The sequence below is a fragment of the Geotrypetes seraphini genome, chromosome 3 (genome assembly GCF_902459505.1).
Source record: "Geotrypetes seraphini chromosome 3, aGeoSer1.1, whole genome shotgun sequence".
In the NCBI taxonomy this organism is placed as follows: domain Eukaryota; kingdom Metazoa; phylum Chordata; class Amphibia; order Gymnophiona; family Dermophiidae; genus Geotrypetes; species Geotrypetes seraphini.
The window spans coordinates 150294017-150317816 of NC_047086.1; the positions used below are offsets into that span (position 1 = coordinate 150294017).

Here is a 23800-nt window from a genome sequence, read left to right on the forward strand (position 1 = left end):
CACGAATGGACGCTTCATTCTTCCACTCTACGTCAGGTGTTTGCTCGTTGGGGGACTCCGCAGATAGATCTGTTTGCATCCCCTCTGAACCACAAGTTGCCTCGTTTCTGCTCCCCCCTCCGACTCAAGGCGGACGCTTTCCTTCTGGACTGGATGGACCAGTTTTTCTATGCGTTCCCTCATTCTGAAGACTCTCGTCAAGCTCAAGTCTGTTCACGCCACCATGATTTTGATAGCTCCTCGGTGGCCCTGACAGCAGTGGTTCTCCCTTCTGCTTCGACTCGGTGTCAGGGAGCCTCGGCTTCTGCCTGTGTTTCCTTCTCTGCTGTCTCGGAGTCGAGGTTCTCTGCTTCATCCCAATCTGCAGTCTCTACACTTAACAGCTTGGTTCCTCTCGACGTGATTCCCTCCTTCCGGTTTTCTCAGTCTCTACTGGATGTTCTCGAGGTCTCTCGGAAGAGATCCACTCGACAGTGTTACACCCAGAAATGGACTAGATTTGCTGTGTGGTGTGCTATGCATAGCATGGAACCACTGTCTGCCTCCTTATCTTCGGTACTGGATTATCTGTTGCACTTGTCTCGGTCTGGTCTCAAATCAGCATCTATTTGAGTCCACCTCAGTGCGTTTGCTGCGTTTCACCTGCCGCTTGATGGGAAACCGTTTTCGGTCCACCTGGTAGTTTCCCGTTTTATGAAGGGCCTGTTCAATGTCCATCCTCCACTCAGACCTCCCCGATGATTTGGGATCTCAATGTGGTTCTGGCTCCGTTAATGAAACCTCCTTTTGAACCCATCGATAAGACTCATCTGAAGTATCTCACTTGGAAAGTGGTGATTCTGATTGCCCTCACGTCTGCTCGCAGAGTCAGTGAGCTGCAAGCTTTGGTTGCGGACCCGCCTTTTACTGTTTTTCATCATGACAAGGTGGTCCTTCGTACTCATCCTAAGTTCTTGCCTAAAGTGGTTTTGGATTTCCACCTCAACCAATCCATAGTTCTTCCTGTGTTTTTTTCCTAAGCCCCATTCTCATCCTGGAGAAGTGGCGCTCCACACTCTTGACTGTAAGAGAGTGTTGGCTTTCTACCTGCAACGCACTCAGACTTATCGGGCGGCCCCTCAGCTCTTCATATCTTTTGATCCGAATCGGTTGGGGCGTCCTGTGTCCAAGCGCACCTTATCCAACTGGTTAACTGCTTGTATTTCTTTCTGCTATGCTCAGGCTGGTCTCCCTCTGCAGAGTCGGGTCATGGGGCATAAAGTCAGAGCGATGGCGGCGTCTGTTGCTTTCCTCAGGTCCACTCCTATTGAGGAGATCTGCAAGGCCGCCACTTGGTCCTCGTTTCATACCTTCACCTCACACTACTGCCTCGATATTTTTTCCAGACGTGACGGCCAGTTCAGCCAGTAAGTTTTGCGTAATCTATTCTCCTAAATTGCCAACTCTCCCACCGGCCCATTCTGGTTAGCTTGGAGGTCACCCACATGTAGAGAATATGCTGCCTACTTGTCCTGGGATAAAGCATAGTTACTTACCGTAACAGGTATTATCCAGGGACAGCAGGCAGATATTCTCGCAACCCACCCACCTCCCCTGGTTGGCTTCTTTGCTAGTTATCTGAACTGAGGCCATGCTGAGGAGATGCGCCCCCTAGCATGAGCGGGAAGGCACACGTGCATGCGCGGTGCAGCACTAGCAAACGTCAAAGATCTTCAATCAAGCTTGCTTGAAAAGCTGTCCACGACGGGGCTCCGTGGATGACGTCACCTACATGTAGAGAATATCTGACTGCTGTCCCTGGATAACGCCTGTTATGGTAAGTAACTGTGCTTTACGACCTAGCTTTTGAAAAGTCATGGCTGATGTGTAAGAGTTATGCGAAGCAGGTTATTTCTTCTCTTCTCCAGGCGAGAACAGACATCTTCACCTGTGGCTTATGCTTCCTTTTGGAGGCTTTTCCTTTCTTGGGTACTTCTCAACATTGGCACTCTTCCAGAGTTCTATGTTTTATAGTCTTTCTTTTTTGGCATAAGTGTATTGCCAAGGGCTTAGCGTTCAATTCCCTTCAGCTTCAAGTGGCAATCTTAGCTTGTTACAAGGGCTAGGTATCTCGCTCTTCGCTTACTTTTCAACTTCATGTAGTTCAGTTCCTAAAAGGAGTACAGTATATTCTTACTCCTCTTAAGAAGCCCTGTCCAGAGTAGTCTTAAGTTACTTCTTCGCAGTTTACAGTAGGCTTCGTTTCAACCTTGTCTTTTGAGACTCTAAAAGGCTGTGACGTTGAACACGGTGTTTCTTGTGGCCATGGCTTCAGCTTGGCAGTTTTCTGAGTTGCAGACCTTGTACGGCGGGGATTCTTATGTCTGAGTTACAAATTCTGGGGTGTCAGTTCGGACAGTACCACAATTTCTTTCTAAGGTGGTGTCACCCTTTCTTTTATGCTGCTCTCACTTTTCCTTCCTTCTTCCTGGGAGGAGGAATGGGGAGGCGAGCTTTTCTTCACTGCGTTTTTTAAAAGTGCGTAGCATTCTCCACAATCTGTAGGTTTCTAACTACTTTCAGTCGTTTAGATCACCTCTTTGTATTCTTCAAGGGACGCGACAAACGAATGGCAGCGTCCAAAACCTCCATCGCTCGAAGGATCCAGGAGGACATTCTTTACGCTTACTTGATGGCAGGGAAGGAGTTGGCGGAAGAATTTCATTACCATTCAGCCAGAGCAATGGTGGCTACTTGGACTAAGTCCAGAAGTTATTTTTCCTTGGAGGAGTTTTGTCACGTGGCTACTTGGTCTTCCAAGAATACTTTATCTCAGCATTACCAGTTGGATGTGGGGGCGCATGCAGAGGCTGCGTTTAGTGCTTCGGTTGTTGCGGAGGTGGCATTTGCTTCCCACCCAGATTGAGGATTGCTTTGCTACATCCCGTTGGTCTCTGGATTCATCTGCTGGAAGGAAAAATTATGTTCTTACCTGTTAATTTTCTTTCCTTTAGACGCAGCAGATGAATCCATAGCCCCACCCTTTCTGGATATTGACTGTCGTTTGGCACCTTGGCCAATCAGGCCTTAGGATTAGTGGGGATGGGCGGACCTGCTATGCCTAAGGCCTGATTGGTCCAGGCTTCTACAGCCTGGGCCAATCAGGCCTTAGATTTAGCGGGGATGGGCCAGGAAGGGGCGTGCCATCTCATTTCCACGAGGCAGACCCGTCGGCTGGACGGCAGCAAGACCCGTCCAGCTGACCAACATTGAAAGGTTAGTTGGGGGAGGGAGATTAGTTGGGGCGGGGGGTCGTTGGCCTTTCCGGCAGGAGGAGTTGGGCATCCTCCTGTCGGCGATTACGAGTTGGGGGGGGAGGGGGTTCCGGGGTTCCGACAGGAGGAGTTGGGCATCCTCCTGTCGGCGATTACGAGTTGGTGGGGGAGGGGGTTCCGGGGTTCCGACAGGAGGAGTTGGGCATCCTCCTGTCGGCGATTACGAGTTTGGGGGGGAGGGGGGTCCGGGGTTCCGACAGGAGGAGTTAGGCATCCTCCTGTCGGTGATGGGACAGGCGGCCGCGGCCGCTATACTTTATTGCAGCAGGGAGATCCCTTGCTGCGATCAGTATAGCGGCCGCGTCTACTTACAATGTAGACCAGCATTTTGCTGGCCTACATTTTAAGCATCTCTTCCTCTACTAGGGAGACGCGTAGGGCCGCCTAAGTTCGCCTAAGGCCTGTAGGCGAGCTTAGGCATCTTGCGGGTCTCCCTAGGCTCCCGGAGGTGCCTTCAGGCCTGCCTGGGGAACATTTTTTTAAAAAAAACGTGCATCCCGATTGGCTGATTAGACAGCTGTAGGACGTCTACAGCTGCCTAAAATCGGGACGCACTTTTGGAGAATCAGGGCCCAAGAGCGGAGATGAACTTACAGGTACCCACTCAATGTTAAAAGCAGCCGGCAAGCTCTTTCCTACCTCCTCCTCAAGTCATTTAATCCTGGATTTAGGCAGCTGCGCCCTGTAGTTCATTTTCTGCGTAGTTTGTTACCGTACCTTTCATTGCTACGTACTACTGGTATTTACTTGTAGTGATACCGTACATCAGGGGTGCCCACACTTTTTGGGCTTGCGAGCTACTTTTTAAATGACCAAGTCAAAATGATCTACCAACAATAAAATTTTAAAAAAACACAACGCACACTGTACGCATAGAAAATGTTAATCATCATTCCTATTCCAGGGTTTTCAAAGAGGTCAAAGCAGATGACTCTATGCACTATCACCTCAGTAACAACCATACAAAAATAGACAAATATACCCCCCCTCCCTTTTTACTAAACCACGTTAGCAGTTTTTAGTGCAGGGAGCTGCGCTGAATGCCCAGCGCTGCTCTCGACACTCCTAGGCTCCCTGCGCTAAAAACCTCTATTGCGGTTTAGTAAAAGGGAACCTTAGTGTAAAATATAGACAGCAGATATAAATTCAGACACATTTTGATCACTAAATTTAAAATAAAATCATTTTCCCTACCTTGTCTGGTGATTTCATGAGTCTCTGGTTGCACTTTCTTCTTCTGACTGTGCATACAATCTTTTTTCCCTTCTTTTAGCCTGTATGCTTCCTCTCCTCCAGACCTCATTCCTTCCCCCAACTTTTCCTTCCTCTTCCCTGCCCTTTCTTTCTCTCTGCCTCCCTTTCATTTTTTTCTGTTTCTCTTCTTTCCTTCTGTCTCCCTGCCTGCCCTTTTTCTTTCTTTCTCCCTGCCCTCCCCCAAGCCACTGCCACTGCCATTACCATCGGGGACCAGGACCCAAATGCCACCAATAACAGGCCCCAAGCTCTCCCTGCTTCAGCCAACCAGCATTCCTCTCCCCGACGTCAATTCTTCCGTCGGGAAGAGGAAGGCTGATCAGCCCAAGATCGTGGTCAACCTATTGGGGGAAATGCTGCCGGGTCCTGCCTTCGCGGAAACAGAAAGTAGGCAGGACCCGGCAGGAAGAAGAACAAATGCTTCACTAACCTGTCTCCCGCTTAGCCCGTAACGAACGCTTGCTTCAGGGCTCTCAACATGTGCGCGCCGGCTTCCCTTCTCCCCTCCCCCCCCGGACATAACTTCCGGTTTCGGAGGGAAGAGAAGAGAAGCCGGCACGCACACGTTAGAGCCCGGAGCATAAGTTCGCTACGGGCTGAAATCTCCAAGCCGGTTTTTTGTTCAGCAGCGGCAGATGACAGCTGGGCGGATCACCCAGCTAAAAGGCCCTAGGGAGAAAGAACACTGGAGAGGAAGGCTGATCGGCCCGTAGATCAGGACGGCAACACGAGTCTATCACAGAGCCCGGGATAGGCTCCGCGATCGACTCGCGTTGCCTTCCTGAGCTACTGGTCGATCGCGATCGACGCGTTGGGCACCCCTGCCGTACATAGTGATGCTGCCATCTAGTGTTTTAAAAGCAAACTGCAAATCTGTATCTGATCTGTACGGTATGTGGAGGATGCTGTTTTCTAACAGATTTGAAAGCTGATTTCAAGTTCAAACTTTACAAGTGTACATTTACCGTGTTACAGACACATTTCCAAAAACGTTAGCTTGCCATGTAAAAGGTAAATAAAAATTGGCATGCAAATCCTTTAAACCAGATTGTTAACTGTAAAATCAAAAATCTGGTTTAAAGGATTTGCATGCCAATTTTTATTTACCTTTTACATGGCAAGCTAACGTTTTTCTCTCCATACTGTTAAGATGGTAACCACCCATCCCCCTGATTCTCTTGTGCCATTTTGATTCCCCCCTCTGATGCCCTCTGTATCATTTTAAAAGATCACCCCCCCCCCCCACCCAGGATACCCTAGTGCCATTTTATATTCTTTTACCCTTAGGCATGGCCACAAAAATAAAAAGCTACTCTGTGGAGTACAAGAGGAGAATCGTGGAAGATTCTTGGGGCCAAAATCTTGCTGCTTTCTGCAAAGAAAAAATGTTGAATATACGATTGCTCCGCAAGTGGCGAGCAGAGTATGGTAAACTAGTTGAACAAGTGGAAAAGGGAAATTCTAACAAACACAAGTGTGGATCAGGTCGGAAACCAATATTTTCTGAGCTGGAAGATCTGATCTGTGAATGGGTTGTTGACAGGAGAACAAAGGCTTTGGTTGTGAATAGGGCTCATATTCAAGAATTCGCCCTTGCAATGACGCCACAGTTTAACATAGCCTCTGAAAATTTCAAAGCATCACAACACTGGCTAGATAATTTCCTTCAGAGAAGTGAATTGTCTTTAAGAAGATCCACGACATTGTTTAGGCTGGAAGATGCTCAAATGATTAAGCGAGCACTTGCATTCAAGTCCTTTATTGATGAGATTGACTTCTCTAAATACAAGCTTTCCAACATGATTGCTATGGATGAAACTGCAGTGTTTATGGGCCAATCATCTCAAACAACAATTGAACAGCGGGGTGCCTCCTCAGTGTACATTCCTTCCACTGCTTATGAAAGTGCACGTGTGACCTGTATTTTGGCAATTCGTCTGGATGGCACTAAAGTCCTACCTCTAATAATTTCTAAGGGCAAGAAGGAAAAGATTGAACGTGTTTCAGGAATTTTTGTCCTTGAAACTGAAAAAGCCTGGGCCACACAAGCTGTTATAAGAAAGTGGGTAGATTTAATGCTGCCACTTGTTATGCGAGGAGGTCAAAGAGGTCTGCTAGTCTGGGATGCAGCTAGCACTCACCGTGCTAAAGATATGAAGTCATTTCTTCATGAAAGAAAAATAGATCAAATAATGATTCCTGCGGGAATGACGGCCTATCTCCAGACCCTTGATATTGCAATCAACAAGCCATTCAAGAACAATCTGTGCATGGAAATTAATGACTACATTGAAAATAGAATGGAGAGAAATCAGCGTGGAAACTTTGTGAAACCTAAACTGCAAGAGGTTGTGACTTGGGTGAAGAATTCATGGGATAAAATCACTGACAGTTGCATTGAACATGCATTACGAGCAGGCTACCTTGATAAGAAGTACTCATTTGAGGACACTGCTATTGCTAAACATGAGAGATTTGGTCCACTGATTGTGAAAGAAATGGAGTCCCAAATAATTGACCTGGAACCTCAGGGTGTGAGTTATTATGATGATGTTCCAGAAGATGATGACTTGATTGTCATTGATTAAATGTGTAAATGTATCATACTGTAAACTGTTATACAGTAAATGTTTTTCTGGTTTGTGATACAGCTTTTCTGGTTTGTGATGACCTGTACCATATACAGGTAATAAATGTCTTTTTTTCAGCAATAAATGTGTACTGTATTCTTCTTCATGGAAAAATAAGACATCCCCCTGAAAATAAGACCTTGTGCATATTTTGGAGTTTTTAAAAATATAAGACAGTGTCATATATTCGGGGAAACAGGGTATATACAGTATATGTCTATTAACATAGTATTATAAAGGATATTTGTACATCTGTGACTGAAGGCTAACAGCATTATGGCAGATCCTATCTCACCACACTAAGAGCAAGACTGGTCTATGGGAAATAGTTGAGATAAAGGAGAGGTCAGTTGGGATTTACAGTGAGTAATCAGTGGCTCCCAAATTTGTGAAATCTGTGCATCTTTTTAGCTGTGATTCCTTCGTATTGTACTAAGGTACAGACAAGATTCCACCATGCTGCATAGGATAGTTTGTCAGGGTTTTTCCAATAATTTAGGATAGATTTGATTGTAATCATAATTAGGGACTGATATAATATTGTATGACTGTCAGGACAGAGGTCAAAGCAAATTCTCCAAAGAACATTTTCGTTAAGGTTCATTGATATGTAAAATTTGAGACATAAACTCCCAGATTTGGGACCAATATTTGGTTATTACAGGGCAGTAAAAAAGCATGTGGTCTAAAGTCCCAACATCCAGGTTGCAGGACCAGCATCTGTTATGCCCCACATGGGACAATTTAGAGAGTTTATATGGTGTCCAGAATGCTCTATGTAGTAGGAAATAACAGGATTGAGTAATAGCTGAGGAGTGAAGAAGTTTAAAAGTATGAAGCCATATGATATGCCATTGTTCTTTGTCTAAATTGGTCTCTGTTTCTTTACACCAAATATCTTGAACCCCCGGCATACCTGGTAAAGATATTGAATGTAGTGTCTTGATACCATTTGGTGACTTCACCCCCTTTCTTCACCCCCTTTCTTCGCACTGAAGTCTAATATGGTAGGAGTAATATCAGAGACCACATGTTTTTACAGTATTCAGTCATATAGTGCTTCAGTTGGAGCCAGGGGAAGTATTGAGTCTCTGGTAACTGGTACTGAGTGGATAGTGTGGTGAAGGGTATCCAAGACTCCTTATCAAGGAGTTGTTTGAGGGTCCAAATATTTGCAATTAATAGGCCGACCCTGTATTAGTAAACGAGTGGAGTGCCAAATGGGTGCAAGAGTGGTGGACAACCAGGGAGTATCTAGCTTGCCATCTGTATAGTGAATCGCATATGAGGTGTCGTGGAGGTGTAAACGTACAGAAGATTCGGAGGATTTGTCCAGAAAAGGTAGAAGGGCCAACGAAGTATTGGAAAAGTGTTTGTTCTATTTTAATGTGTACAACAAGCCACTTTTGTTAGGTCTGACAAGTCATATACTGGTTTGTCTAATGAAACTAACTTTACAAACAAGCTAGTGTTAAATTCATCCGCCCTTGGGGGTGTATCTATCGTATGTATGGACCTTCAGACTGCAATCGGGTATATACCACCAGTTGCTTAATGCTTCGTCGGTCCAACCTTTATTAATTCAGTGTGTCACTCTCCTATTTATTAAAGTAACATTTTTTTGGTAATATATTTTTTGGTATATGTAAAACCTATGTTTTTTTCAATAACAGACCATCACTTAGCTTATAGTGAGCCTGTTCTGTCTTCACCTCTCCCGACATGCATGTTTCAAAAAGAAACCTTTCTTCAGGGTCGAGGGAAACTGTGGACACATAAAATCATGCCTTACTTTCTCATAAATATAAGACAAACTACAACAGTTAATGCCTTTCCTCAATCATACTTAGAAATAAAAGTAGAAATAGAACCACAGGAACCCTGCGCTTACCGGTTTGAGGGAGCTGCAAATACCTTGTAATATGGCCGCGGTTTGAAAGTTTGCTTATTAAATACAGCTGGCCACTCGCACATCATTGGGAGTCTGACATCATGCTCCCGGTGCGGGGCTCAACTCGGGCAGAACCGGAAATGACATCATTAAGCTCTCATAGGATGGACAACCATCCTATGGGAGCCAAAGATTTGAGTTTGTAAATCCATTTCTGCTCTTTAAAAGCCAAAGCTTTCTGAATAACCAGTATATGACTGTTCTATTTTAAGCCAAGTAGGGACTACATCATCAAGTGGTAGTGGCATTAGTCAGCGAGAGCCCTGTCATAGCAGAAAGACAGTGTAATATGTTTTGAAGCAAGGGAAATTTACCCCACCTTCCATTCTTGATCTTAAGTTTTTTGAGACTGATTCTCGAGATTTTATTGTTCCAGATAAATTTCATTAAGATAGATTCTAGTTTTGGTGCATGTGGTTTTGGAAAGGTAGAAAGGGAGCATTCCTAGGATGTAGTTGATTACTGTGGTAATCATCATATTAACCGTCTCCACTCTTCTCCACCACCACAATTTTAGTGGCAACCACTTGGAAGCAAGTTTACTAGTTAGTTCTAAAAGAAGGTCAGAGTTATGTTTTCTGCATATCTTCTATAGTAGCAGCAATTTGTATACCCAGATATTTTATTGGAGGTGAAACAGAGGTCATGAGTCTTAATGTGGATAGCATCTGGGCAATTGAATGGAAGGGCTTCAGTTTTAGAGACATTAACTTTGTATCCTGAGGCTTTAGAAAATGTAGTGATGTCTTGTAGGGTATATGGAATGGAGTTAGGAGAGGAATATAATAACACATCGTCAGCATATACCAACAGCTTAATTTCTAGTGAGCCAAAGTTCACACCAGTTATCATAGGGTTAGAACGAAATTGTATAAGGAGAGGTTCTAAAGCTAAGTTGAAAAGTAAAGGGGAAAGCGGACATCCCTGTCTAGTAGTGCTGCCAGATACAGAAAAAAAAATTTGATTCGATTCAGCCTATTGAATCGATTTTTCGATTTGATTCGATTTTCCTGCCCAAGTGGATGTTTTTTTGTTTTGTTTTTTTTTTCAAATATCCTGGTGGGTTTCTTTTATAGCCTCTTCACCCCTTTTATAGCCTCTTCACCCACTTTGCCCTCTCCTACCCACACTTGCGCTGTGGTGTAAACAAAATAAACAAACAAAAAAAGACTTTTCCTCTCTCTCTTAAATTCTAGCTCACGTTCGTGATCTAACACCACAAAATAGAAAATAAAGTTATTTTTTCTACCTTTTGTTGTCTGATCATTATTCAGATCTTATCGGTCTCCGGCTCCAGTTGTCTTCTGATAACTTGCTTGCCAGGGTCTCCTTCTTTCTTCTTTCTCTGTGCTAACCATCCATCTTCTGTCTCTGTCCTCCCCTTCTATTTCCCTTCCCTCCCCTGGAGGTTTGGCATCTTTCCTTTTTTTCGTCTCCATCCACCTTTTCTGAATTACCCTTTCATCCTTCATCTCTCTCCTTCCCCACCACCCCAGGGTCCACCATGTCCCCCTTTCTTTTCCCAACTACCCTCCTATCCAGTATATCTATCCCTCCCTTCCACACTATCCCTTGTGTCCAACTTCTCTTCCTTTCTGTTCCTTCCCTCCCTAAATCCCATTGTCCACCATCTCTCTCCCTCTCCTGTTTTTAGATCTTTATTTTTTCTATCCTTCCCCTCATCTCCCCTCTCCATGATCTCCTCCAAGTCTATTTCTCCCATCTATCTTTTCCCCATCTCTCCTCCAGTCCACCATCTCCCCTCTCCCTCCATTTGCCTTTTTTATTTTTTTATGGCACTTCTAAGCCCCACCACCACACCCCTGCACCTTTCCCAAAGAGAGTCTGGCAGGAGGGATGCATCTGGTAAGAAGTCTGCCCTGGCGATAGCGATCCACTCCTGCCAGCACTCCTCGCATCTTCTCTCCACTGCGGCCCGCCCTCAGTGAAAACTTCCTGTTTCTGCTTGGGCGGCCGAATGGAGAGAAGACGCCCGGAGTAGCGGCAGGGTAGTGAGTTGCATTCGCTACCACTGCTTTTGCCTGGCCAGGGAGGAGAGGAGAGAGCCTTGCTGCCAGGAAGTTGAGAGCCTTGCTGCCCCGATCTGTACGCAGAGATCCGTTCAGGATTTCCTTCTGCCGGAGTCCTTGCTTCGATGTAACTTCCGTTTTTTGCAAAACCGGAAGTTACATCGAAGCAAGGACTCCGGTGGCAGAAGGAAATCCCGAACGGGTCTGCGAGGGGCCAACGAATCGGTAAGTCCGATTTTATGCAATAACAAACCGATTCGAATCGATTCACCCAAAGTGAATCGGAGAATCGATTTGAATCACGAATCGGGCAGTACTACTGTCTAGCACCATGTTTCGGGTGAAATAGGTCTTAAAACAAGCCATTAACGAAAATTTTTGTAGTGGGGTTGGAGTACAAAATTTTTACCATAGCAATAAAAGCAGTTGGGAAATGAAACCACTGGAACACAGAGAATAGATGTGACCATTCTATGCGGTCAAAAGCTTTCTCTGCGTCTAGGGCAATGACCACTATGGGGGTAGAGGAGAGAGATGCCTGTGAGAGCACATTGGTTAATACATGGGAATTGTCACTAGGAAGACGACCTTGCATAAAACCATTTTGATCAGCTGAAATGAGTGATGGCATAACCAGCTGTATTCTGGGGGCCAGCAGTTTGGTGTAGATTTTTGCATCAGTATTTATCAGTGATGGTCTTTAACTTGATGTTGAAAGGGGAACTTTGCCAGGTTTCAAGAGGACTATTGTAGCCTCTGTGAAGGTGCCAGAGGTCTGACCAGTGCTTATCATATGCGAGTAAAATTGGAATATAAGGAGCAAGAATATTGGCAAACAACATACCTTCTTGATTATGTATGTTCTGTATTGAAACTAATTTTAAAGCTGTTAAAATGTTTTGAGTGAGCTGTGCTTTTTAATTATGCAGTAAAGTTAAACTTGAAGTAGGTTATTTAAGTACTTTATCATTTTAATTAATATTGCAGTTATAGTTTTTGACAGAATTAACATAATCCATATTTTCCTTTTCTCAGATGATGAAATATTCCTGGGATAATTATAAGCGTTATGCATGGGGATTAAATGAACTGAAACCTGTATCAAAACAAGGACATTCAAGTAATTTATTTGGTGAGTAATGTTTATTTTTGTTACTTATATTAAATTTTCAAACTTTTTATTTAAGCAAGGTGGTAGTACAGAAAATGAGGTTAAAATATTCAACACCATGTTTACCTGTGTGGTTGTGTTTAGCTGAGCTCCAGATTCCTCTTGAGTTTTTGTCCTGTTCTTTTTAATTGGATATGTCTCCGAAGAGGAAAGGAAAGGTGTAGAGCTATCCCTCCGAGCCTCCACCCAAGCCTGAATTGAAGCAGCAGCTGATATTGGCATTCATATTGAACTCTCCAGTTTCAGAGCTAGCAGCGACTTCTGGTCTGCTGCAGGAGGATTTGGCCCAGCAGCTGGTTGAGCACTCCACCCCCACCCAATTCCAGAGTGCTATCGGCTCAGGGCACTGAGTTGAATGCCGAAGAGCAGATCAAGGAGGTGCAGCTTGGAAAGGAAGCCCTGGAAGCAGTTGGCTCTCAGATTTTGTTGCCAGTAGCAGCACCAGCTTTCTTTGGAATAGAAACAGCTGGGAAGGAGTTAACTGTTGTAACTTCTCTTAATGAATTCAAACTTGCAGGAATGGTGACTGACTTGGCTAAGTTAGTTTCTAAACCTGGATCATCAGGCCATCAGAGTATTGAGAGGGAAAAAGACCCTTAGGAGACCCTCAGGAAGGGCATTGTGCTGCTGAATCAAACCTACCATAAGGTCTATGAACTGTGCAAAAAGTGCATATTTTCCTGTCAACTCAAATAATACTTTTGCAAGAGGACTTCATCTTTGCCCTAGAAGCTGGCAAACATCTGCTGACTGTGACAAATGGTGGATGTTCTATTCTGAGACATTCCAAGAAATGCCTGAGCCACAAGAAAGCCACAAAGTCAGGTCAAGATGACATGGTCAAAATGACATCATCTGTAAATAAAGCTGTTAGCAATCTACAAGGAAGATTAGGAGGGGAAGGGTGAGTGAGGATGCCAACCCTCAGAGATCATTGATCTTAGTATTAAGAATGCATTGTCATGGGAAATGGAGAATCAGTCCAGGTGGGTTGGTGCCAAAGTATTTTGGGATGGGCTAGTTCTTTGGAAGAAAAGGTTACTAGTTGGTGACCTTTTTGGCGGGTCCTTTCTGGGGGTGGCATAAGGAAGTCTAGAGAAGTAATGAAAGTTAGTAGTTCTTTGGCGTCGCCCTGCTCTGCCTGTTCATGCTTTAATTTTCTATCCAGATCAGGATTCATGATCAGATTGAAATCACCTCCTAAGATACAGGGAGAATCACCTGTTTGTAATATCATATCAGCCAATTTGTCTAAGAATGCTGGATTGTCAATATGTCGTGCATGTATATTGATGACAGAAATGTTAATAGAGTCAATGTCTAGGTTGATTTTAATCAATCTTCCCCCTGAGTCAATAGTATGTGATATAATTTTAATATCTGGTAGTTTTCTTATTAATGTAATCCATTTTTTTCCAGTGGCCTGTGAAAATAATGGATGATAAGACCATTTTGTTGTAATTTTGACAGACTCAGTTGCTGATAGGTGCCATTCTTATATAAATAGAATGTCAAGCTGAAATTGATCTGCGTAACATGAATACTATATTGAAAGAGTAACATGATCAGTTAGTTCCCAATTGCCCTCTTATCTACAGCATCATTTTAATTAGATAGAATAGCCAGTATCAAACATGTTAATTGAACTTACTATGGTTATGTTCTTGTTCTTAGTAAACGTAGGCTGAATTTGTTATAAGAAATGAGACCCCCCCTTTTTTTGTTGTTTATAGTCACATTTTGTCTATAGACATTGCATGAACTTCAATAAATTCAGCCAGTTCCAGCAGGTTAGTAAAGTCCTTAATGGAGTTCTTATAAGTGACCCGTAGGCGAGCAGGGTATAACATTCTTTACTTGGCGCTGATAGCCAACAATTTGGGATGATATGATAATAATTACTTCAGTCTTTTGGCAGATTCCTTGGCTAGATCAGGTACAAAAATGAAAAGGAAATTAGGCGTCTACAGATCATCCAGAATGCCTCCATTAAGCTTATTATGAAAGCAAAGAAGTTTGATCATGTAACCCCCTTACTTAATAAAGCACATTGGCTTCCAATGGCACATCGTATTCTATATAAATTATGTTTGCTTACTTTCAAATCTCTAATATTCAAAACCCCAGCTTTTATATATAAAGCATTGACACCATATATGTCATCTAGATTATTGAGATCAAATGACCAACATTTATTGGTCATTCCCTCTCTTAAAATTATCAACACAAGACGGCAATCTATCTTTACTGTTACGACTCCTCAGACATGGAATTCACTTCCAATTTACTTAAGACAGGAAGAGAATTTGGAAAAATTTAAGAGCTAACTCAAGAGTTTTCTTTTTAAAGATGCATTCAATATCTAAATGAATTGCCTTTTGCTCTTCTGTTTACTTTTAAACCTTTTATCAGTTTTGTCTTTTCCGTCCATACTGTTCAACCCTTAATTGTTTTCTTATATTAATTAGTTTGTATTTCTTTTCCTGTCTTTCCTATTGTTTCATTGTGTTTGAATAAGTTGTTGTTTTTTTTTTGTTGTTGTTTTATTTATTTATAAATTTTTGAAATTTTAACAAGCATACAATCTTGTACAGAAAAGTGCAATCAAGAAAACATATCATTGATTATTCTCAAACTTGAAAATAAACCAAAATTACATAAAAGGTAATAAATCCAACTTAATCGTACACTAGTCCTCAACAATGGATCCAAGATTAAGGAATTAGGAGTAAATATAGTACAATAACAAAATTAAACCAAAACACGTCATCTGTGCTGAAAGAGAGCTTAAATTAATTAAGACACTGATGTTTCTCCTTTTTCAAGGCGCTTCATGGAGAGGAAGGCAGTCAAATGAGACGGTTCAAAGAAAATATATTTAAGGGAATTATACCTAATTACACACTTACAAGGATATCTAAGAAAAAATAATCCCCCCATCTGGGTCACACCTGGTTTTAATTCCCTCCTTTTTTGAGTTTCTCTCGAAACATCAGGAAAAACTTGAATATGGAAGCCAAGGAAATCTCTGGATCTATTTTTAAAGAAAAGTTTAAGAATCCAATCTCTGTCTGGAGCCAAAGCTACAGTCAGTAAGAGTGGCTGGACTAGCCACCTCTCTATCAGATTGTTCCAATAAAGCAGTAACATCCAAAGGATTTTCCTGTGGTCTACCATCCTCATCTTTTTTTTGAGAATCCTGATTTTTTTTTATTAGGCAAATAGTACACTCTTGACAATGGTGGCAATGAACTCTCAGGAATTTTTAAATTTTCCAGAAAGTAACATTTTATCATTTCTCCTGGAGAAATTGACATGACCTTTGGAAAATTAATCAAACGCAGATTGTTAAACCGACTATTATTTTCAAGTACTTCTAATTTTCTTCTCATAATAAGATTATCTTTCACAATTAAATCTTGGTTACTCTTAACCCCCAGAGACCCAAATATAGAAAAAAATGTAAAAAAAATTTTTTCGAACGTTCACATGTTGTTATAGGAGGCTTGTGATCCCTAAATCAGTGTTTTTTTTTATTTTGACATTTTAGTAACTTTTGGGGAGGATGTTGTAAAATTGCAACGCTGGGCCTGTAAGGTAGCAGAATTTCAATAGTGTCACTCTCTCTCTGAACACATGTAAGGAATAATTAAAAGTTTATTTGTACTTTACAGCTTATAAAGACCCACCTAAGTTTATGTATATACACAACAACAATAGTATAATAAAGAAAAAAGTAATTTTTATTATCAATTTAATACAAAAAATGAGTATCATATAAAAACGCAAATTTTTCCCTGTGAAGCGCCCATTGACTTCTATCAGCGGTAATCAAGAAATTTCGTGTTTTTGCACAAAAAATTTCATGTTAGCGCAAATCTTTTGGCAGTTTTGTCCCAGCGTTGAATCTTCTCCACTGGTTGTGGGCCAGCAAAGGAAGACACAAGTGTAACCTGTCTGTTGTCAAACCATTTCACAGCACAAATGTTGTGATTTGACTCCACTCTGACATCAAAGCTTCCTCTTCCCTTTTTCTTCAAGCTTTTCTCATCCTCAAGATTACAGTTTGGAAGGCGCACTTGTCTGGCTGTTCCTGTGTAATGAATTCCACAATCCAGCAGCCTAACTATCAATGGGATGCTGGTGAAAAAGTTGTCTGCATAGATAATAATAATAATAATAACTTTATTCTTGTATACCGCAATACCATGGAAGTTCAATGCGGTTAACAATAGAAGAGACTGTACATTTACAGCGATGATACATATTACAGTGTTGTTACATTTACAGAGATGTTACATAAATAGCAATAATAAAAAGGCATATACTAAAGAAGAGACAGTACGTATATAGCGATGTTACATGTTATAGCGGTGGTAAATGGAGGCAATGAAAAGGCAGGGCAATTAGGTAAAACAGAAATTGAGAAAGAGAGGCCATAGTGGCTTGGGAGGAGGGCGTAGTCAGAGGGAATGGAGGCATGTCGAGGTCAGGAGGATGCAGGGAAGGAGGGAAGGCAGCGTTAGCGGAATTTGTCGAAGAGGTAGGTTTTTAGTGACTTCCTGAACAGGTGGTAGGGCGGGGAGTTGGAGATGAGGGCGGTAAGGCAATTGTTCCATTTGCCCGCTTGGAATGCTAGGGTTCTATCAATGAATCTCTTGTAGAGGCAGCCTTTTAGGGAGGGAAAGGTGAATAGGTGGGCGTTTCGTGTGCGAGAGGGGCCTGCTATTTCAAGGTGCTCAGACAAGTAGATTGGGGAAGATCCTGTAAGAGTTTTGAAACAGAGGCAGGCGAACTTAAAGATGATCCTTGCCTCAACTGGAAGCCAATGGAGTTTGGTGTAGTAGGGGCTAACATGGTCGTATTTTTTGAGATCATAGATGAGGCGGACGGCCGCATTTTGGACTGTTCTAAGACGTTTGATGGTATTTTTATAGGATCCCAGGTAAATAATGTTGCAGTAGTCTAATATGCTTAATACCAGAGATTGAACGAGTAGACGGAAGGCTTGGTGGTCGAAGTAGCGTTTGATGGTGCGCAGTTTCCAGAGGGTACAGAAACATTTTTTCACCTGGGCACTGGTATGGTCATCGAAGGTTAGGGTGCGGTCCAGGATGACTCCAAGGATTTTTATGGTGGGTAAGATAGGGTAATCTAGCCCATTCAATCTGAGGGAAGTGTTTGTTAATTTGTGGTTGGGACTCGCTAGGAAGATTTTGGTTTTTTCAGAGTTCAATTTTAATTTGAGTTTTGAGGTCCACAGTTCTAACTTGGTGAGGATAGATGCGATGAGTTTTTCCGTTTCTAGAGTGAGTGAGGTAATGGGGACAATGATGGTGATGTCATCTGCGTATATGAACGATTTTAGGTTAGAGTTTGCTAGGCTTCGTGCCAGAGGGGTCAAGTAAATATTGAATAGGGAGGGGGATAGGGGAGAGCCTTGTGGGACTCCACAAGGGTTACGCCAGTGGTGGGAGAAGGCTCCATTAGTGTGGACCTGGTAGGTACGGTTTGTTAGGAAGCCTGTGAACCAATCTATTACCTGTCCGGAGATGCCGATGGAGTCAAGGCAGTTGAGCATAATGTCGTGGTCGACCAGGTCGAAGGCACTACTCAGGTCGAATTGAAGTATCAGGGCGCTTTTACCCAGAGAGAACAGGTGGAGGAGGTAATTTGTCAGGGCAGCTAGGACGGTTTCGGTGCTATGATTTGGGCGGAAACCGGACTGGGAGTCATGAAGAATATTGAACTTGTCGAGGTAATTCGTAAGGTTGTTGTTGACAAGACCTTCCATGAGTTTTTGGAAGAGTGGTATGTTGGCGATGGGTCTGTAGTTGGTGATGGAAGAGATTGGCTCCTTGGGTTGTTTAGGGATTGGGGAAATGAGGATGTGGCCAAGTTCGGACGGGAAGTATCCCGTGGACAGGCATAGAGATACCCAATTGAAGAGTTCTGCTTTGAATGATGGGGGGGGCGCATTTCATGATGGTGGGAGGACAAGTATCTAATAGGCAGTTGGAATTGGCGTATTTAGAATAAAGTTCGAGGAATAGATTCCAGTCAGGATTTACAAAGGAGGTCCAGGACATGTCGGCTATTGAACCTTCAGTATCTGCTGCGCGTAGGTTGAGTGGGGGATCGGGGCTGTGAGCTGAAAGAGACAGTTTTAGAGTGTGGAATTTGTTCGCGAAGTGGTCGGCTAGAGTGATTGCGGAGGGAGGGAGGTCGGAGGTGGAGCGTTTGTAGTTGTGACTATGTGGAAGTGTGGAAGCAAGTTTCATCACAACATCCCCTGATAGTCCAAGTTCAGATCTTGCCCGTATTCCATTCACACTGCCTTGGTACACATCAAAATCACAAAGTATACCAGAGATTCCAGTCCTTGCCCACAGCTTGAACCCCCATGGGTTTGGCTTGCCACGCATGTACTGTTTGATGCTGCTGAATTTCCCCCTGAAAGGGATCATCATTTCATCAACAGAGTTATGTTCTTCAGGGACCACTTTTAGGCATTTCTCTCTGAAAGCATCAAGCCATGGTCTGAGTTTCCAGAGTTTGTCACTTTTTTGTTCCATCTCAGACACGGTTAGATTGTTCACAAAATGTAATGATGTCAACAGAGACTGGAATCTGTTTCGTGACATTACATCAGCGACAGGACTGTATCTTGTGTCTGCTTCCCAGTACATACGGACTCCAGGCATTTGGACAAGACCCATCTTCAGATACATGCCAATCATCTGCTCTATTTCCTTTGTGTTTGTGTTTATAGATGATCCTTTCTTCTGAAAACTGTACTGATTTGTGTTATCTGCCAGAGCGTTGATCATATCTTCTGTCACAAACTTCTGAAAGTACTCCAGTGGTGTGCAGAGGGAATGGACATCATTACTCCAAAGCAGGCAACAGGGTTGTATGACTTCATGGCCAGATAAACAGACCTATTTACACATTCAACCATCCAATGGTGTTGCAGAACTGAACAATAGGTTCTATTAGTAATGTACATGAAGTTTTAAAAAGAAAAAAAATGGGGGAGGGTTTATTTTGTAGCCTTAAATGTGATGTTGTAATATTACAACACTGGTTCTCAGGGGAGTGCAGACAAAACCTTGCTATCACTTTGACCCACTGTTGTAAAATTACAACATAGAAATAACCAGCTCTAAATCTCTTAAAATCAGTATATTCAATGATGTCATAAAATCTGCATGATCTACACATATTAATGATCACATAAAAAAAAATTTCAAGCTTTTTACTTACTTTAGTCCTGATGTATCCCGTCCAAAACAACAAGATGATATACTCCAAAGCAGGCAACAGGGTTGTATGACTTCATGGCCAGATAAACAGACCTATTTACCGTATTTTCACGCAAATAACGCGCACCCGTATAAAACGCGCACACGGGTATAGCGCGCAGAAATCACGATGATATGTACAAAAACTTTGGTATACCGCGCTCACGGGTATACCGCGCATGCTGCCCGACGCTCCTTTCGCCCGCCCTGACTTTCCGTGCGCTGTCCCGACTCTCCGTTCACCCCCCCTGACTTCCATGCACTGTCCCCCCTTGAAGGTCTGTCCCCATCCTGAAAGCCTGATGCCCCCCCCCCCGACGTCCGATACATCCCTCCCCCCGAAGGACCGCCGACTCCCCAACAATATCGGGCCAGGAGGGAGCCCAAATCCTCCTGGCCACGGCGATCCCCTAACCCACCCCGCACTACATTACGGGCAGGAGGGATCCCAGGCCCTCCTGCCCTCGACGCAAACCCCCCTCCCCCCCAACGACCGCCCCCCCCAAGAACCTCCGACCGCCCCTCCAGCCGACCCGCGACCCCCCCACCCCCCTTCCCCGTACCTTTGGTAGTTGGCCGGACAGACGGGAGCCAAACCCGCCTGTCCGGCAGGCAGCCAACGAAGGAATGAGGCCGGATTGGCCCATCCATCCTAAAGCTCCGCCTACTGGTGGGGCCTAAGGCGCGTGGGCCAATCAGAATAGGCCCTGGAGCCTTAGGTCCCACCTGGGGGCGCGGCCTGAGGCACATGGTCGGGTTGGGCCCATGTGCCTCAGGCCGCGCCCCCAGGTGGGACCTAAGGCTCCAGGGCCTATTCTGATTGGCCCACGCGCCTTAGGCCCCACCAGTAGGCGGAGCTTTAGGATGGATGGGCCAATCCGGCCTCATTCCTTCGTTGGCTGCCTGCCGGACAGGCGGGTTTGGCTCCCGTCTGTCCGGCCAACTACCAAAGGTACGGGGAAGGGAGGTGGGGGGTCGTGGGGGTCGCCAGGGGGATCGCGGGTCGGCTGGGGGGCGGTCGGAGGTTCTTGGGGGGGACGGTCGTTGGGGGGGAGGGGGGTTTGCGTCGAGGGCAGGAGGGCCTGGGATCCCTCCTGCCCGTAATGTAGTGCGGGGTGGGGTTAGGGGGTCGCCGTGGCCAGGAGGGTTTGGGCTCCCTTCTGGCCCGATATTGTCGGGAAGTCGGCGGTCCTTCGGGGTGGGGGTGCGAGTGGTCCTGCCGGGGGGGGGGGGGATGTATCGGACGTCGGGGAGTCGGCCGGGCAAGAGGGCTTGGGCTCCCTCTTGCTCCGATCGTGGATGCGGGTGCGGGTGGGAGCGCGTGCGAGCGGTCGTTCGGGGTGGGGGTGCGAGCGGTCCTGCTGGGGGGGTGAATCGGGCGTCGGGCGGGGTGGGAACTATGTTTTAAAACTTTTGTATACTGCGCTCACGCATATAACGCGCGAGGGGTATGCGCGGTAGGTAAAAACGCGTATAACGCGCGCGTTATATGCGTGAAAATACGGTACACATTCAACCATCCAATGGTGTTGCAGAACTGAACAATAGGTTCTATTAGTAATGTACATGAAGTTTTAAAAAGAAAAAAAATGGGGGAGGGTTTATTTTGTAGCCTTAAATGTGATGTTGTAATATTACAACACTGGGTCTCTGGGGGTTAAACATTTTTAAGTCTTTCTTTTCTTCTTGAGTCTCAATTTTTATTACTACGATGTCCTGTTTCACAATTTTGATTTCTTCTTTCTGGAATTCTAATTCTTTTTCCAAGTTCTTTATCTGAGGACTGAGAGAATTACCCAAACTAGAAACCAAATCCCATAACGATTCCAATGTAACCTCTGGGGGTCAGATAGGGGCAAAGGAAAATACTTGTGCAATGTTAGTTGGTTCATCTGAGTGTTTTACCTCCCCTGTGCCTTGTTGACCCTTAAGCACAGTTGTCCCAGTCGCTGGTTCTTTTACAAGGAGAAATTCCCCTTGTGATGTTCCCTGCAGCGAGCCCTCCAATTCACTGGCCTCTCGAGAAGAAAACTCTGCCTCTTCAGACATGCTCTCCTCCCTCGGAGAGCTAGCTCCCAGCGGCAACGGCTGTAGGGGAGGCATCCTGATGTCGGGGCTCAGCGTGACGACCAGCCCGGGGGTATCTGCCGAAGCACTACTCTCAGCCGGCGCTCCAAACGGGCGATTCCCCAAACAACTCGACTCGCTTTGAAGACGTCGGAAAATGTTGTCGACAGTGACTCGAGCACTGGGGCTCGAGCGCTGGGAGGCTCCACCAACGCTCCTACCCCTTCTCTTCGGCATTATTTCTGGCAGGTAAGAAAGACACTCCCCAGCGTCTTGTCAGCAACAGATAGCGGCAGCCATCTTGGATCCTCTCCCTAAGTTGTTTTTTATCATGTTTAGTTAAACTACATTTGTTTCCCTTGATTGTGATTTTTATTGACTTGTACATCGCTTAGAATTTGGAGTAGGCGATTAATCAAATGTGATAATAAACTTGAAACATTATCGGAGCATGTAGCTTGGCATGCTGCATTATCTTCAAAACTTTGTCCCTCCTTCCTCAGCCCGACTCTGCAGCACAGCGTGAAATCGGGCCTGACTCCGCCCACCCGCTCACTCTTCTTCTTTTGCCCTGTGTTCAGGGCCGACAGACCACCATTCCTGCTCTTCTGCAGGCAAAGGAAGGAGGAAGAAGGCTTCCATTTTGTCCCTCCTTCCTCAGCCCGACTCTGCAGCACAGCATGACATCGGGCCTGACTCCGCCCACCGGCTCACTCTTCTTCTTTTGCCCTGTGTTCAGGGCCGACAGTCCACCGTTCCTGCTCTCACAGCTCTTCCGTTTAACCCTCCCAACCCGGATTCCGCCTGATGCCAATTTTATTACTGTCTATACTCTTGTTTAGTGCCAAATTTTATTACTGTCTATGCTTTTGCTTAGTGCCAAACTGTATTATTGCCAAAGGTTTACCAGTATTCACTTTTGTTGCCCCTATTTCCCCCCCCCCAGCACATCCTCGGGCTACACACAAACCCTGGCTGCACAATCTTTCCTGTTAGTCATCTATTGCCCAAGCCTCTCCGTTTTAAGCTCCATATGAAAAGTGTCTAGCTGCTAATTGCTTTCACTGCTAAGGCTCCTCCTCTGATTTACCCCCCAAAAAAATAAAAATAAAAATAACCTCTCTTTCCAACTCTTGGCTCTTCTCTCAGCCAGTCTAATTAAGCCTCCCGCTCCTCCCTTAGCCCCTGCCGCAGACTCTCACGCACCAATCCACCTAGTCCTAACCCCACCATGAATCCATCCTTCTGGTTCCTTCTCCTCCTACTCAGCTCACCTCTCTATACTTCCCTCTGTCTGAAACCTCCCTCTCCCAACCTACTCAACCCCGCAAACACCAATAACATCTGCCCTGGCCTCAGAATCCCCACACTGATACACACCAGAAATCCCCCTTTTAAGAAAACCCCCCGAAAAGTCAACCAAGATTCACTAAAGCCCTTGCCCCCTGCCAATCTTCCCAACGCTGCCTCTGACTCTCTCACCCCAGTCCCAACACTTTATTGCAATGCCATATCTGCATGTAACAAGACCCAAATCTTGAAGGACCTTCTAGATGAGCTCAACACTGGATTCCTGTGCATCACGGAATCATGGATCGCCAAAGACGATCTATTCACACAAAACGAACTCCTCCCCCCCCCGGTTATCAAGGTCTCTTCTCTCCCAGATCCAATCGAAAAGGAGGAGGACTGGCACTCCTCTATAAATCTTTCTTTGACGTCCAGCTCCTTGAGAAGGGCACTCACGCCTCTCTAGAATATATGCTTGCCTCAGTCAATGATGAACTCCGCACCCACCCATTGGGCATATTGTTACTATACCACCCACCTACCCCTTGGATCAACTCCTCCAATCTCATCTTTGAGACCATAACAAATGCCTTCCTTAAATTTCAAAGACTACTGATCGTTGGTGATATTAATCTCCACCTTGACGATACCACCAGCAAGGACACGATTGAATTTAACAATTTCCTTACCTCTCTAGGTTTCCCCTCACCTACCTCCTCTCCAACCCACGAAAAGGGCCACACACTAGACTTCACCACTTTCCTCGATCTTACCGCCTTCAAAACTTCA

At 44.7% G+C, this 23800-nt stretch overlaps 1 protein-coding gene across 1 annotated transcript in view; it reads left to right on the forward strand.

Annotated features, from left to right (window-relative positions):
• Positions 1–23800, forward strand: part of MAN1A1 (mannosidase alpha class 1A member 1) — a 260475-nt gene that overhangs the window by 12067 nt on the left and 224608 nt on the right. The window contains exon 2 of the mRNA XM_033939003.1: positions 12215–12311. Coding sequence (XP_033794894.1) covers positions 12215–12311 — 97 coding nt within the window. The remainder of the gene's footprint in view (positions 1–12214; positions 12312–23800) is intronic.